The 14,795-nt window shown below is 45.4% G+C and overlaps 1 protein-coding gene across 1 annotated transcript in view; it reads left to right on the forward strand.

Annotated features, from left to right (window-relative positions):
* Positions 1 to 14,795, forward strand: part of LOC112648919 (GON-4-like protein) — a 64,217-nt gene that overhangs the window by 37,628 nt on the left and 11,794 nt on the right. The window contains 8 exon segments of the mRNA XM_049112565.1: positions 1,282 to 1,322; positions 1,911 to 2,014; positions 4,314 to 4,512; positions 5,015 to 5,101; positions 6,227 to 6,334; positions 6,336 to 6,402; positions 7,713 to 7,857; positions 9,497 to 9,647. Coding sequence (XP_048968522.1) covers positions 1,282 to 1,322; positions 1,911 to 2,014; positions 4,314 to 4,512; positions 5,015 to 5,101; positions 6,227 to 6,334; positions 6,336 to 6,402; positions 7,713 to 7,857; positions 9,497 to 9,647 — 902 coding nt within the window.

Below are 14,795 nucleotides of genomic sequence, written 5' to 3' on the forward strand. Positions count from 1 at the left end.
CATGGAGCCTGCTTCTCCCTCTGCCTATGTCTCTGCCTCTCTCTCTCTCTCTCTCTATGTGACTATCATAAATAAATAAAATTAAAAAAAAATAATGCCCTCATAAGAAGGGTTTTGGCAGGAAAGATCACAGATACGTCTAGGTCCTCTAGATGTGGTCTGTAACTGCACTAATTCCATGAGAGGCTAGCTTTCCTGGATACCTGGCTGTTTTGGAGTAGCTGTGTCATACTGAACTTGAGGTCAGCTGGAATATTCAGATCTTTTTTCTTTTTCTTTTTTTTTTTTAAGATTTTATTTATTCATGAGAGACACACAGAGAAGCAGCGACAGTGGCAGAGGGAGAAGTAGGCTCCATGCAGAGAGTCTGATGTGAGACTCGATCCTGGTTCTCCAGGATCACGCCCTGGGCTGAAGGCAGTGCTAAACTGCTGAGCCACGTGGGCTGCCCGGAATATTCAGATCTTGTTCAGATTTTTTGGAGCCATTTTACATTTTTGTGCACTTAAGAAACTGATTTTTAAGAATCCTAAGGGTAAGACTTTAAATTTGTCCCATTAAGTTTCATCCAATTAATTTTAAGAAAACATGGAATTTTGAATGTCATCAGTTGGTCTAGCAATCCCTTTCAACTTTATATGATTTACAGACTTGGTAAGTGTGTCTTTTTAGTCTTCTGGGTCATTGATGGAATTGCTTTACGGTTCGAGTCCAAAGACAGGGTCCTGGAGACTTTTCTCGTGGTTCCGTTCAGTAGACTAGGTCAGCAAACTGTGAATTTCCCTTATTGTGAAATTGCTCACATTTCCACATGTCTTCCCATTGGAACTTTAGCTTCTTGAGAGTGAGACTGTTCTTTTTTTTTTTTTTTTCCCCGTAGAGATGGGGATGGTGGGGATTCTGCTGAAGGGAAGAAGGCAGAGGACCAAAGGGAGAGGGAAAGAGAGAATCTCAAGTAGATTCCATGCCATTGTGGAGTACAATGCAGGGCTCGGTCTCACAACCCTGAGATCATGACCTGAGCTGAAATTAAGAGTCTGATGCTTGACTGAGCCACCCATGGGCTCTGTGAGACTTATTTCTGTCATGTGCCCCCTAGCATCTAGAACAGGGCTTGAAGCACAGCTGGGAGTCAGTAAATGTGTTTGAACAAACAAATGACAGATATGGGAGTTTTGTCAAATGTCTTGCTGAAAGCAAGACACAGTGTCTCTTTGGAATTCCCTCCTATTGGAACATGAGACTAACCTGTGCCAACAACACTGTTTCACTTCTTTTCAGAGAAGGAGGTGAATGAACTGATGGAAGAGCTGTTTGAAACTGTGAGTAAGGTTGCTGGAGTGGGAGCTCGGGATGGTGGTGGTGGATTCTCCAGCATGCTCTGTCCTTGGGTCCTAAGCCCTTCCCTCCACAAGGCTGGTTTGGCCATGCCACTTTACCTTTCAGTCCCCTCGGGAGTGAATGTGGTGGGAGGAGAATTTTGCTCACTAATATACTTTGATTGTCCATTTGTAGGTTATTCTTAGTAAAATTTCCTTTCAAACTTTGGATGGCCTCCCCAACCATCATTCCATGCATCCGTAAAGATTGCAAATTAGTTTTTGGATTATTCTGGGCACATATAGTTATCTTTCTCATAAACTTGTCTCTTGAAAAATATTTCTGATCCTTATCTGTGCTCTGTCTTTACCATTGCAAGTGGCTGATTGAGAGACTTTGTTCCTGGGATAATCGTCAGCCATATGCAGGACTGCAGGCACCCCGAAGTGAGAAAGGTCGTCAGGGAGCTCTTTCTGTGCGCCAGCAGTACTAGCGGCCTGTAGACTGAAGTCTTTGCTTTCCCTTCTCCCTGCGGGGTCACTTCCACACGCTCCTTCCCCAGGAACACCTTCCTTCCCTTGTGCCCTCAGTTCCAAGATGAGATGGGACTCTCCAACGTGGAAGATGATGGCCCAGAGGAGGAGGAGCGTGTGGCTGAGCCCCGGCCTAGCTTCAACACCCCTCAAGCCCTACGGTAGGCTAGACAAAGACGTTGAGATGCAGAATGGGATAAAAGTGTGTGTCCAGACACTTCTGTTCACAGTGGCCCATCACTGACTACTTGCTGTTACTGATGGAGGGATACGTAGCCCTGTGGGGCTGATAGGTCTCCTGTGAATAAGTCTCCTCGTTGTGGGGCAGTGCAGCGACAGACCAGGCTGCGTCTGTTTGGGAAGGGAGAGAAAACAGTAGCTGGCATCCATAGCAGCTTCTCCAGGTGAGTGGTGCTGGAGAGGCATGAGGACTCTGTGACCAGCCACAGAAACAGCCCCTATCATAATAACCTGTATGTCCCTTTTGTTTTCTTTGTTGGCCATTAACCATCTAGTCAATGTTAACAAAAGTTTATTAGTCCCCTTAGCAGTAATTGAGCAGACCATGAAACATCTGCAGTAATGCCCTGTAGTCTGAAATAGAAATACCGCCCTCTTCTCACAAAGTTGGCACTTGTTGCTCCACCCAGAAAGAGGGGTCTTTAATTCTTTCCTTATTTGTGTGGTAAGTGTGTATAATTTAATGAACTGTTATCTATTCTGCATAGCAGCATACATGGTCAGGTGATGGGCTAGCTAGTAGTCAGGGTGTGCTTGGTGCTGTGGGTGGAGCAGAGCAAAGCTGAGAGACCCACAGCCTCCATTAGTCCTGTATTTTCATAGCCTGACTGAACTGGAGAGCTTGGGAGCCACCTGAAAGTCTGGCCTTCCAGGAACATGCAATTAAGTAGAAAAGATGAGGTATTCCAAACATTGCGTAAAAGCTGGGAATATCGTTCATATTCCATTATAATAAATACCATAATGTAACAACGATAGAATTTCAGGATTCAACCTCACCTTTTTTCTATTTTGTTTAAGCTTTTTTGAGATATAATTGACAAAGTTGTGAGATATCAAAAGTGTGTTATATGGTGACTTGATGCAAGTATACATCGTGAAAGGGTCCCGCCATTGAGTTAGTTAATACTCTGTCACCTCATGTATTTACTTTTTTTGGGGGAAACACTTTCAAGATTTCTGAATCTTTATTTGACCCACTTACTTTGATCTATAAACATACTTTGGTTCCACTAATCAACTCTGTCAATGAAGTCTGAAGTCTTTGAATTTGGGATTTATAGTACTACTTTAAAGTCCTGGTTTAGCATCAGCTGCCTCTGGCGCTTGCCCACTTGATCTGCTTGGGCTGCTGCTGCTTCCCATGCAGCTGGAAATGCAAACTTGGTTTAGTTTCTTACTAAATAAGATATCATGGGGGAAAGTGAGCCATCTGTGTCCCTCTTATCAACCAAGTAAATAAAACTTCATAAAACCAGGGGCAAGCTACTTCTGCTTTGTCTGTTTTTCTGTTCCTGTGTTGCTCTGCTAGGAACACAGATAATGAAGAGTTTTCCGTTCTCAGTAAATCTTATACAGAGGACTGTCCGTGTCTTTAGGTTTTTACCATGTGGTTGCCCACACTCGCAGTAAATACTGTTAAAAGGACATAGAATCTTTATCTCTGGAGGCTGTAGAAAGGTTATCATTTAACTATTGTTACAGTATAGAGGATTTCATGAAATAGGTTATCCTGCTGGTTGTACCTACTTGAGGTGGCCCCATCCTGATTGCATAAGCCATCAGCTCATGCTGAGCTCCTTGAGTGTCCCACTCTATCCCAGAACTAGCCTGCGAGCTGGGTATGTAGATGCTTACTTCAGCCCTGGCTGGGCTCTCTCTGGACACAAGGGTGGGCAGGTGGGTTAGAGAAGTGAGAGGAGGCATGCGAGGGTTACAAGATTATGTATTCATAGTGGGAATGGGGTAACACTTGAAACAGTTTCTCACTGCCCTTCCCAGCTATCCTGTGGTCTAGTGTATCCTATTCCTGCTTCACACCAAGTCTTTGAGTTTTTAGGACAGGAAGGCAGGGCAGCCTAAGTGGATTGGAGTGGCAGGAGGGCAGAAGCTGGACCTGAGGCTGGGGTCATGGGTCCATTAGGGGACAAATGCTGGACATAGAGAAGATTCTGTGTGACTGTTGGGAACATGTTCCAGGTTAATGTGGGGGTCAGTAGGACTCCAGGATGGTGAGTTCTTCTTGTTGGCTCTTTGACTGCTTTGTTGTTATCCAGACATTTCTCTGCCCCTAGAGTTTTGTTTAATTTGACAAAAATGGGGTGTGGGGGGTTCATAGAAGGTGGAAATATTCAGACTCTCAGCCCACTGTTAGGAGGAGCTGAGTGTGTTGTAAGCCTAGGGAAATGCTCACATACACTCCTTTCCCTCCTGGGATAGGTTTGAGGAACCACTGGCCAACTTGCTGAATGAGCAACACCGCACAGTGAAGGAACAGCTCGAGCAACTGAAGATGAAGAAGTCTTCGGGCAGACAACAGCAGGAGGTCGAGAAGGTGAAGCCCCAGAGTGAGAAAGTCCATCAGACGCTGACTCTAGACCCAGCACAGAGGGGACGCCTCCAGCAGCAGATGCAGCAGGTGAGTCTCCTCCTGGCAACATCGGTGCTGGTTGGGCCTGAGCCTGACACGGACACCAGAAGCTAGCAGTTCTCTAAACATCAGAAACAGGCATCTTGATGCCCACTGAAGTCATAGGACCATGAGATCTTCACATCACTTAGGACCTTGAAAGGGCATCACGTTGGTATCCTTATGGTTCAGGCAGGAATGCAAATGCATGTATGACCCTCATATTCCAAAGTTACAGATTGCAGAGTCCTCTGTGATGTGTTCTGAATGTAACGGCCTCACTTGCTGGAGTTCTAAATTCAGTCCCTCTGGTTTGATGTTGAACTTCCTCTAATTCTGTCTTTTTGCTTAAGGGGAACAGATCTGAGAAATTCACACCAAGATATAGTGCCAATCTCATAGTCTCTCTGGAAAGCAAAATGTGTGGTAACGTTGCAGACATCTTGGTAAGGTCTTCTGGGAAATGACAACGTCGTAACCTGTCACCGTGTTATTTTCTTTCCCTCCCCAGCACGTTCAGCTCTTGACGCAAATTCACCTTCTTGCCTCCTCCAACCCTAACCTCAGTTCAGAGGCCAGTACCACCAGGATATTTCTTGTAAGCTTCCAAGTATCATTCACTCTATAAACTTTGGTATCTATTAGCTTGGGGGGGGGTCACTTTACCTAGATGGTCACCCAGCACCATCCACATTTCTCTACTGTGTGTTCTGGCAGCTATTCCTATGGCTTCCTACATTTGCTGAGAGAACAGCCTCTGACCCTGTACAAGACCAAAAAGTGTATCCAGTTTCCTTAAGTCTATTCCTCTGACTTTTTTATTGGTCCTCTTCCTCATCCTTTTTTTTTTTTTTTTAAAGATTTTATTTATTAGAGCACACAAGCAGGGAGGAGAGGCAGAGCAAGAGAGAGAGAAGCAGACTCCCCACTGAGCAGGGAGCCGATACAGGGCTCCATCCTAGGACCCTGAGTTTATGACGTGAGCCAAAGGCAGATGCTTCACCAACTGATCCCCCTAGGCACCCCTCCTCTTCCTCCTCTACGTCTACCCTGATTTCTTAGGTTTTTGATACTTCTATTCTTTTTATTGAATTCATTATCCATTCAGTAGGCTGTTAGTATTTTACGTATAAAATTAATTTTGGTTATGAAGTTTTTAAGTATTTTGGAGGAAGGGCTTTCAATTTTGAAATTTTCTAGTGTTATTCAAAGAAACCAAAAGACAAGAAATTTTAATTCTCACTTTCCAAAACCTTAATTCTAGCTGGGGAGCTAGACCATCCATCTGAAAAGCTGAAGAATAAAGCAAGAGCAGATGAGTGTTTCATAAACACAATCCTTGAATATCTGAGGAGTTAACAAGACAGTAGTCTTAATGGAATAATGTTAATTACGAGGGACTTTTTTTTTTTCCTCAAAGACCTTTCATTTGTTTATTCATGAGAGACACAGAGAGAGAGGCAGAGACACAGGCAGAGGGAGAAGCAGGCTCCATGCAGGGAGCCTGACATGGGACTTGATCCCGGGTCTCCAGGACCATACCCTGGACCGAAGGCAGGCGCTAAACCGCTAAGCCACCCGGGCTGCCCATGAAGGACTTTCTGATGATTGTTACCTGTTTCTGTCCTCTAGCAGGAAGGACAGATTCTCCCTCAGAGGCAAGTGGGGGCTGCTGGTATTTAGTGTCTGGGGCTGAGGTCCCCTTTGTGCTCTGTCTCCCCAGAAGGAGCTGGGCACCTTCGCTCAGAGCTCTGTGGCGCTCCATCATCAGTCCAGCCCCGGCTTTCAGACCTTGTTCCAGCCTTGCAACCTACTGGGGGCGATGCAGCTCAGTCGAAGACTTCAACACGCACATCAGCGTCATTGACTGGAGTCCTCGTAAAACCGTCAAGAAGACAGGTAGGGGACACACGCCTGCTTCTGCTTTTTCCTTGCATGGAGAGGTGGGGGTCTTACCCCATGCCTTCCTTCTGAGGACGTGGTAGTGTTTCGGCGTCCATGAGGGCTTGGCCGCCAGACAGGGCGCTGCGGGGGCAGAGAGCTAGATGTGAGGGTGGGAAGTGCCAGGAGAGAGGTCCAAGGGATCTGCTGAAGGTAAAAGTCAAGTGGTTTTAAGTTGGCCCGTGCTTAGGGTTTTACTCTGCCTCATTAAGATACTTTTATTTCCCTTAATGGTTGCAGTTGGGTCTCCACTTTGAATGAAATGTTGATTTGGGAACTAGGCACAAATTAGAGATATTGTACATTTGCCATGTTCAGTGTTTTAAAGACTTGTGCAGGTTTGGTGCAGGTTTGGTTTCTACCTTACATTTTTTTAGTACTTTTTGAGAAAACATTTGCTGTTCCCTTAAACTGAATAATTGCTTCTGATTAGTTTCCTGGTTTAGCAGAGGAGTTGTGGTTTGCACTGGATGTGCGTTTGTCTTTGGATTTCTTTTTTAAATCCCTGATTCTAACCATTAAATTGAATATAGTTGAGTTTAAGTGCCTTATGTCTTAGACACTGATCTCAAACAACTTTCTTAGCTTGTGATGGTAATGAAAACTTAACATCTTGCCATGGTAATAAATGACACAGTGTCCTGTGTTTTTCTTCGGGAGATATAAAAATACCATTTATGGAAGAACTATGGATATAGTCGAGCTTTCCATGTCTAGAAAGGCAGACGTGCCTGGAATTGAGAGGCGTAGGCAGCAAGGCAGAAATGAGTGAGACTGAGTTGTCTTGTTCCTTTTACGGTTTTTGTTCCCAACTCCAGGAGGAATCTGGGGAGGACTTAATGAAAGTTAAGTTAGAATCAAATAAATAAAATAAGGGATCCCAGATTTGTGAGGGAGATGAAGGAAGTTGGCATCTTATCCTAGAAGAAAACAAGCATTGTTGAAGGTTCCCTTTGAAGGACTGAAGGGGGGTGGGAGTTAACAGTCTGAGGGACAGAATTGCTGGCAGGAGGCAGGAGTGTGCACCGCTGAGGTGCTGGGCACTCCACCGAGGCCAGAGGGAGTGCCAGGGCCGGTGTGTTCAGTGGCGCCGAATGGACCTCCTTGTACATACCCATGTGCTGGCCTGAGGAAGATGCTAGGATCTTCTCGGGGAAGGGGCTGGGGGACACCTCCAGGTAGGGGCAGCTCTACCTAAATGCAGATGTGCATTCAGAAGCTCTCTTTTGTTCTAGAATTTCATTTACCACAGAAAGTTTTCCTCACAGCAGATGAATTTCCCTGTTTGCCAAAGCAAGTGGCTTGGATCCTGGCCACCAGCAAGGTTTTCATGTATCCAGAGCTACTTCCAGTGTGTTCTCTGAAGGCGAAGAACCCCCAGGATAAGATTTTCTTCACCAAGGCTGAGGACAAGTAAGGGTTTACTGTGGGGGAGCAAAGGCACCAAGTGCCCTGAGGAAAAGACTTAGTTCTTTTTCTTGAGGCACTTAGGGGAAACAAGGCACCTGTCACCGGACATGGACACATGATCAGAAGCAAAGCCATATTGCTGGGCACAGCTCTGTGGTGTGTGTCTGCTCCAGTAGTGCCAGATGGTGCTGTTTTGGCAGAACAATGTTTTTTTTTTTTTAAACAATTTAACTTGTTTTTTTGTTTTTATTTGTTGTAGAAACCAATCTCATGGTACTGTTAGACAAAATTTTTGAAAGGAAAATAATTAAAAAAAATTTTTTTTTTAGATTTTATTTATTTATTCATGAGAGACACAGACAGAGAGGCAGAGACACAGGCAGAGGGAGAAGCAGGCTCCATGCAGGGAGCCCAATGTGGGACTCGACCCAGGGACTCCAGGATCAGGACCTGAGCCAATGGCAGGTGCTAAATCGCTGAGCCACCCAGGGATCCCCAGGAAAATAATTTTTATCCATAATCTTAACTACCCATGATAATGACTTCTTTCCTTTTATTTTAAAAAGATTTTATTTGTTCATGAGAGACAGAGAGAGAGAGAGGCAGAGACACAGGCAGAGGGAGAGAGAGATAGAGAGAGAGAGGCAGAGACAGAGACACAGGCAGAGGGAGAAGCAGGCTCCACGAAGGGAGCCTGATGTAGGACTTAATCCCAGGACTCCAGGACCATGCCCTGGGTCAAAGGCAGGTGCTAAACAGCTGAGCCACCCAGGGATCCCCTTTCCCTTCCTTTTCTTTCTTTCTTTCTTTCTTTTTTTTTTGGGGGGGGTAAGCTCTGTGTCTAACATGTGGCTCAAACTCATGACCCTGCGATCAAGAGTCATACACTCTACCCACTGAGCCAGTCCAGTGCCTCCAATGATTATTCATATAAATATATATTTTTTATTTTTTTGACTTAACACCTTGAAATTGTTTTTCTGTGCTTCTGCTGGAACTTGATCCTTCCCGTTGTTTCTGTTTTGTCTTCTCAGGTGATGTTCCGCAGCCATAGGGCAGCCCTTTTATCTGCCTGTTTCATTTTTTCTCCTCTCTTTTTTTGCTGCTGTTAGTAGGGCTTCAACAAGCATCTTTGTGCATAGAGCAGGAAAGTCTTTTGAGTTTATCCCTTTGGGTAAATTCCCAAGCGTGAGATTATTTGGTAAAGGTCGTGAACATTTTCATGGTTCTTGATGTGTGTTGGCCCCCAGCCATCAGCAGTTGTGTAGGTAACCACACTTGCACGGTTATGTTGGGAGGTGGTGTTGGTTCTGATTTAATACGTCTCACACAGTGCACATTACTCATTCCATATTTGAATTTTGTTTGTATCGTTAGTGTGAAGCACATCATGATCTGACATTTATTAGTGATTCAAACCCAGTTTTCCTCTTCCCACTTGAGTGGGAACTCCTGGTGGTGTCTTTGTTGTTGTGCTTTCTAGCTCTCAATTCACACCTGCAGTTCTCTGCTGGGCAGCCATTGGCTTGCACAGGAATGAGGTGTGCAAGAGTGGGTCGGTCGTACACAGTGTGCTCCTCTGGAGAGAGAATGTTCTGTAGAACAGAATGAGGTGAGATTTAGGTCATGACCCCTTTCTCAGTTTGTTGGCTTTAGGGCTAAAGCACTTTGAAGGGACCAAGTTTCCTAAGCTGCTGATCAGCAAGTATCTCCTAACCTGCAAGACTGCCCACCAACTGACAGTGAGGATCAAGAACCTCAACATGAACAGAGCACCTGACAACATCATCAAAGTAAGTGCTTCCTGCATGTTTGGCCTCATTGGTCTCAACCTCAGCAGAGGGGCCGCAGCTCCTCCCACCCTAGTTAGATTGGGCCCTCTATGGCCTTTCCAGGGACATTGACCCTTATTTTCTTCTATAGTATCATCTTCTTGGTTTGCTACAGGTATTTCTCCTAAAAATAAAATTATTCCAACTCTTTTTTAAAAATTATTTATTTATGTATTTGAGAGAGAGCTAGAGAACATGTATGGGGGGCAGGGGCAGGGAGAAGCAGACTCCCCAACATGGGGCTCAGGACCTGAGCTGAAGGCAGACACTTAGCCCACCAAGCCTCTGAGGTGCCCCAGAATTATCCCAGCTCTGAAAGTGGGATTTTCTCTCGAGCCACCCATTCTCTTTTCTGCTGGCCTTCTGGAAGAGTAGACAATAATCCGCTGTGTCCTCTTTTTTTTTTTTTTTTTTTAAGAGTTTATTCATGAGAGACACAGAGAGAGAGGCAGAGACATGGGGAGAGGGAGGAGAAGCAGGTTCCATGCAGGGAGCCTGATGTGGGACTTGATCTTGGAACTCTGGAATCATGCCCTGAGTCAAAGGCAGATACTCAACCACTGAGCCACCCAGGCATCCCTGTATCTTTTTCTTTACTTGTTTCCTGTAGGTATGTCTGTCAAAGGTAAACGTATATACTTTATAAAAGGTAAAGAGTTTAAGTGATTTAAAGAGTCAGATAGTTCCATGAGGTTTATTATGAAAATACTTTTCTCCCTGTTTCCCACTAGGTTTTTGAGGAGTGGCGTGTCTGTGGCTGTATCTGGGAGGCTTGCTTGTTATTGCCCCCCTTGGTGCTTTGGATCGAAGCCTCATTTATTATTATTATTATTATTATTATTATTATTATTTTAAAGATTTATTTATTTATTCATGAAAGACACACACAAAGAGAGAGAGAGAGAGAGAGAGAGAGGTAGAGACACAGGCAGAGGGAGAAGCAGGCTCCTTCCAGGAGCCCGATGCAAGACTCAATACCAGATCCCGGGATCACGACTTGAGCCAAAGGCAGCTTCCCAAACTGCTGAGCCACCCAGGCATCCCTGAAGCCTCATTTTTTAAAGCGTAACATGGTGACAGAGGCTTTCCCATCATCACAGGTGTCTTCTGTCCCCTGATTCTCCCACGGGGTCATGGTTTTGGAGAGATCGGGTTCAGGGCTCACAGTGTAAGCATGGGACATGCTTGTCTTTGCCCTCACAGCTGAGCTCTGTGGCCTAGCATGATTTCTTTGCCTTTTCTGCCCATATGCTGTTTTGTGGAGTTGATAATTGCATTTGGGGGTGGGTGGGGTGGGGCTTGGTCTTGTGAGGTGTGTCCCTGTTCAACACTGGAGTTTACCACGGTATATGGAATCTCTGGTCAGCAATGTCGATATTCTGTCATTTTCAACATCCTGAGGATGCCTTGCCCCAACTCCTCTGATGGTACTCCCTCTAAACATGTTACTCTCGTGGCTTTCTGCATGAACAGCTTCTTGGGGATTTTCTCCCCTGTCATCTTGGGGGGCTAGTTTTGCCTCTTACATGTGTGCATCCTCCTAGTCCCCGAACCCGCACCTTTCTTGCTTTTACCTTCTTATTTTAGTGGAGCACATCCTCATGGCATTCTGGGGGAGGGCTTGAGAAACAGGCATTTAGATTGAAACTGGCCATAGTCACAGTATTCACAGTGCGTGGATTCCACCAGATGCCGCAAGCTAGTTTGCGTGTGTGTGACCATTGTTACTATGTGACACAAGGTCATACCACAGGAGGGGAAGACCTTTCTGTCTTTTTGCAACTTAGGAATCTCTTTATTTAAAACAAAAAGTTTTTTAAAAAGTTTAAAAATATATCCTTTTTCTACTTTCCACTTTCAGTGGGCCTGGATTGGGAGGTTGGAAATCATTTGTGTTAGAAAGCTTTAAGGGGGGGATCCCTGGGTGGCGCAGCGGTTTGGCGCCTGCCTTTGGCCCAGGGCGCGATCCTGAAGACCCGGGATCGAATCCCACGTCGGGCTCCCGGTGCATGGAGCCTGCTTCTCCCTCTGCCTGTGTCTCTGCACCTCTCTCTCTCTGTGACTATCATAAATAAATAAAAAAATTAAAAAAAAAAAAAAAAAAAAGAAAGCTTTAAGGGCCTTGTTCCAGTTTCTTCTAGTTGCTGTGCTATCGCTTTAGAGATTTGATGCCATTTTGCCTCTTGAACCTGTGTGACGCCTGTGCTTCCTGTGGTGCCAGCAGCATATAGGATTTTTCCTTTTCTCCAGTGTTTTGGGATTTTATGGTACTGTGGATGCCTCAGCATGGGTCCAGTGTCATTGATTTTGCAGAGACTGGGCATCTCTCCTGGGTAGTACCCCCCCATGCTCTGCCCTGGGCGGCACCCCCCATCCCCACGTGCTCTCCCCGTTGGTACCTCTAGGCCTCCCAGTGATTTTCTCTTTTCCCAACACTTGATCTTTTGTTCTGTCTTCTCGTCTGTTACTTTAGCTTCTTCTGCCTTTCTGCTGAGTTAGCTCTTCATTTCTCCAGAGATAGATACATAGATTTTTTAAAAAGATTTTATTTATTTATTTATTTATTATTTATTTATTATTACTTACTTACTTACTTACTTACTTACTTACTTATTTATTTATTTGACACAGAGCACAGCAGAGGGAGAGGGAGAGGCAGACTCCCCGCTGAACAGGGAGCCTGATTTGGCACTCGCTCCCAGGACCCTGAGATCATGACCTGAGCTGAAGGCAGATGCTTCACTGACTGAGCCCCCCAGGGACCCCTCCAGTTATATTTTTAATTTCCAATAGCTCTTTTATATCTGTTGATTATTCTTTGATTGCAAACGGCAGGGGGAGTGTGGGAAGCAGGAGAGGACAAAGGCTGGGCTTGTCTCCTGTGACCCATCACACAGGTCGCCTAGCAGCCTTAGGCCAGCTCCTCCCCCGCTACAGCCGACAGGGTAGGATAGGGGCCTCAGTGTCTCTTCAACGGCTTCTGCCTGTCCTCATCTTTTCCTATTTCCACTTCTAGCTGTACCGCCACCTCCAGAGGTTTCTGCTCTCTCACCCTGTGGCCAGTCTCCGACATTGTCATATTGGTCCTTAACTTCTCCCCATGTGATATTTGGCTTTCTTCATTCCCCTGTGTGTCTCCACTCATCCATCTGATTTTTAGTTTTGAAATTTTTACTGCTTTTACCTTTTCTTTCATTCTCTTTCCTTATAGGCTTTTACCTTAAAACAATTCCCTTCTGTTTTCATGGGGTTTTAAGAGGGAACAAAGCCAAATGGATGTGTTTAATCTGTTTTTAACGATAAGTTAACTCTTTAATCTCTGAAAGCATGGATATATCCCTGCCGAGATCTCAAATTATTTCCCCCTTGGCAATCCAGTGGCTGCTTTCCTGCTGTTATCCTGTGTAATTGTCCGGCTGGTGCTGTCCTTGACTCCCATCTCCTGCTCCCAGCTCAGTGGCTCCTGCACGAGTTCCCCTTGCCCTGCTCTACCCGCATGTCTGTGTTCCACAGGAGACTTGCAGCATGTGGGTTCTTCCACATTCATGCGTGTTGGCATGTTCTTTCTGTCTCCTTGTGGTCTTCACATCTGTGTCTTTGGTCTGGCTTTTTCTCCCGAGTGCCAGCTTTGTGTAGCCAATTGTTGGCAGACATTCTTACCCGGGTTGACTCATTGACTCCTCAGTCTGAACTGTTTTCCTCTGCACCTTCCAGTTGTTGCCACCAGCCGCCCTTACCAGCACACCCCCCTCCCCCAGCTTACCCTGCTGTCATCTGTGTCTGGGGGACATCGTTGTCCGGCTGGTACCATTAGTCTCACAACTTGAGCACTGCCATAGGTGGGTCTGTCCCACACCCTCCATTTTACCCAGCTAATGCGGTGGCCTTACTGCTGTCCTTTGTTATGCCTGGATTTGTGGCCTGCTTTTCTAACTGGTATCTCTAATTCTGGCTCCTTCACGTTGCTGCTGTGGCCACCTCTAGATAATACTTCGGGGTAGAGTTCACACTGCCGATGTGGCAACAAAGGCCCAGCCTGCCTTGCCTCCGACTTGTCTCCAGAAGTCTCTTCACATTCCTTTGTTGTAGCCAGACCAGTCTCTTTGTGGTTCCTTAAACATGCTCATGTTTCAGAACAAGAAGTGTGCTCTGCCCCTGCCTGCCTCCTCAAACTCTGTGCCGTCAAGAGTCATCTGTAGTTGCAGCTGCTCCAGAGATGTTTTTATTGTTCAAGTTTTATCATTTTTATGTGCATCTTTGTACTTTTGTACAGAGAATATCATTTTTGACTCTTTCTCCTTGTCTGTAAGCTCCTTGGGAACAGGAATGTCTTCTTTTATTTGTCTACTCGGCCTCTAACGGGTGCTTAGCAAATGTGGATTGGATGAATGCTTGTCACTGTTTAGATTCCTGTTAATTTACTCTTAAAACAGAATTGTGTCAATCTCCCTTCTCTTTTTCCCTTCCCCTGTGATGTCCTTTGCACCATTACTTCCTTACTAGGAAACTTCTGTGAGTCCTGGATGAGGGTTAAGGTGTGATGGTGGCTGCTTTTGAGTGGGAGCAGATTTGTTGACGTAGAATCACTCTGACCATCTGCTTCCTTTTCTTTGTGAAACCATGTCTGATGATATGGAGTGTTGCAAAATCTTCATTAGAATTTAGAGGTTGGGGGATCCCTGAATGGCTCAGTGGTTTAGTGCCTGCCTTCGGCTGAAGGCGTGATCCTGGAGTCCCGGGATCGAGTCCCACATCAGGCTCCCTGTATGGAGCCTGCTTCTCCCTCTGCCTGTGTCTCTGCCTCTCTCTGTGTCTCTCATGAATAAATAAATAAAATCTTAAAAAAAAAAAAAAGAATTTAGAGGTTGGGGGCACCTGGGTGGCTCAGTGGTTGAGCATGTCTGCCTTTTGCTTAGGTTGTGATCCCAGAATCCTGGGATCAAATTCCACATTGGGCTCCCCACAGGGAGCCTGCTTCTCCCTCTGCCTATGTCTCTGTTTCTCTCTCTGTGTCTCTCATAAATAAATAAATAAAATCTTAAAAAAATAAGCCCTTGGAGGTTTGTTTAAAAAAAAAAAAAAGAATTTAGAGATTGGGGCTCCTGGGTG

This window comes from Canis lupus, chromosome 7 (genome assembly GCF_003254725.2).
Source record: "Canis lupus dingo isolate Sandy chromosome 7, ASM325472v2, whole genome shotgun sequence".
Lineage (NCBI taxonomy): Eukaryota > Metazoa > Chordata > Mammalia > Carnivora > Canidae > Canis > Canis lupus.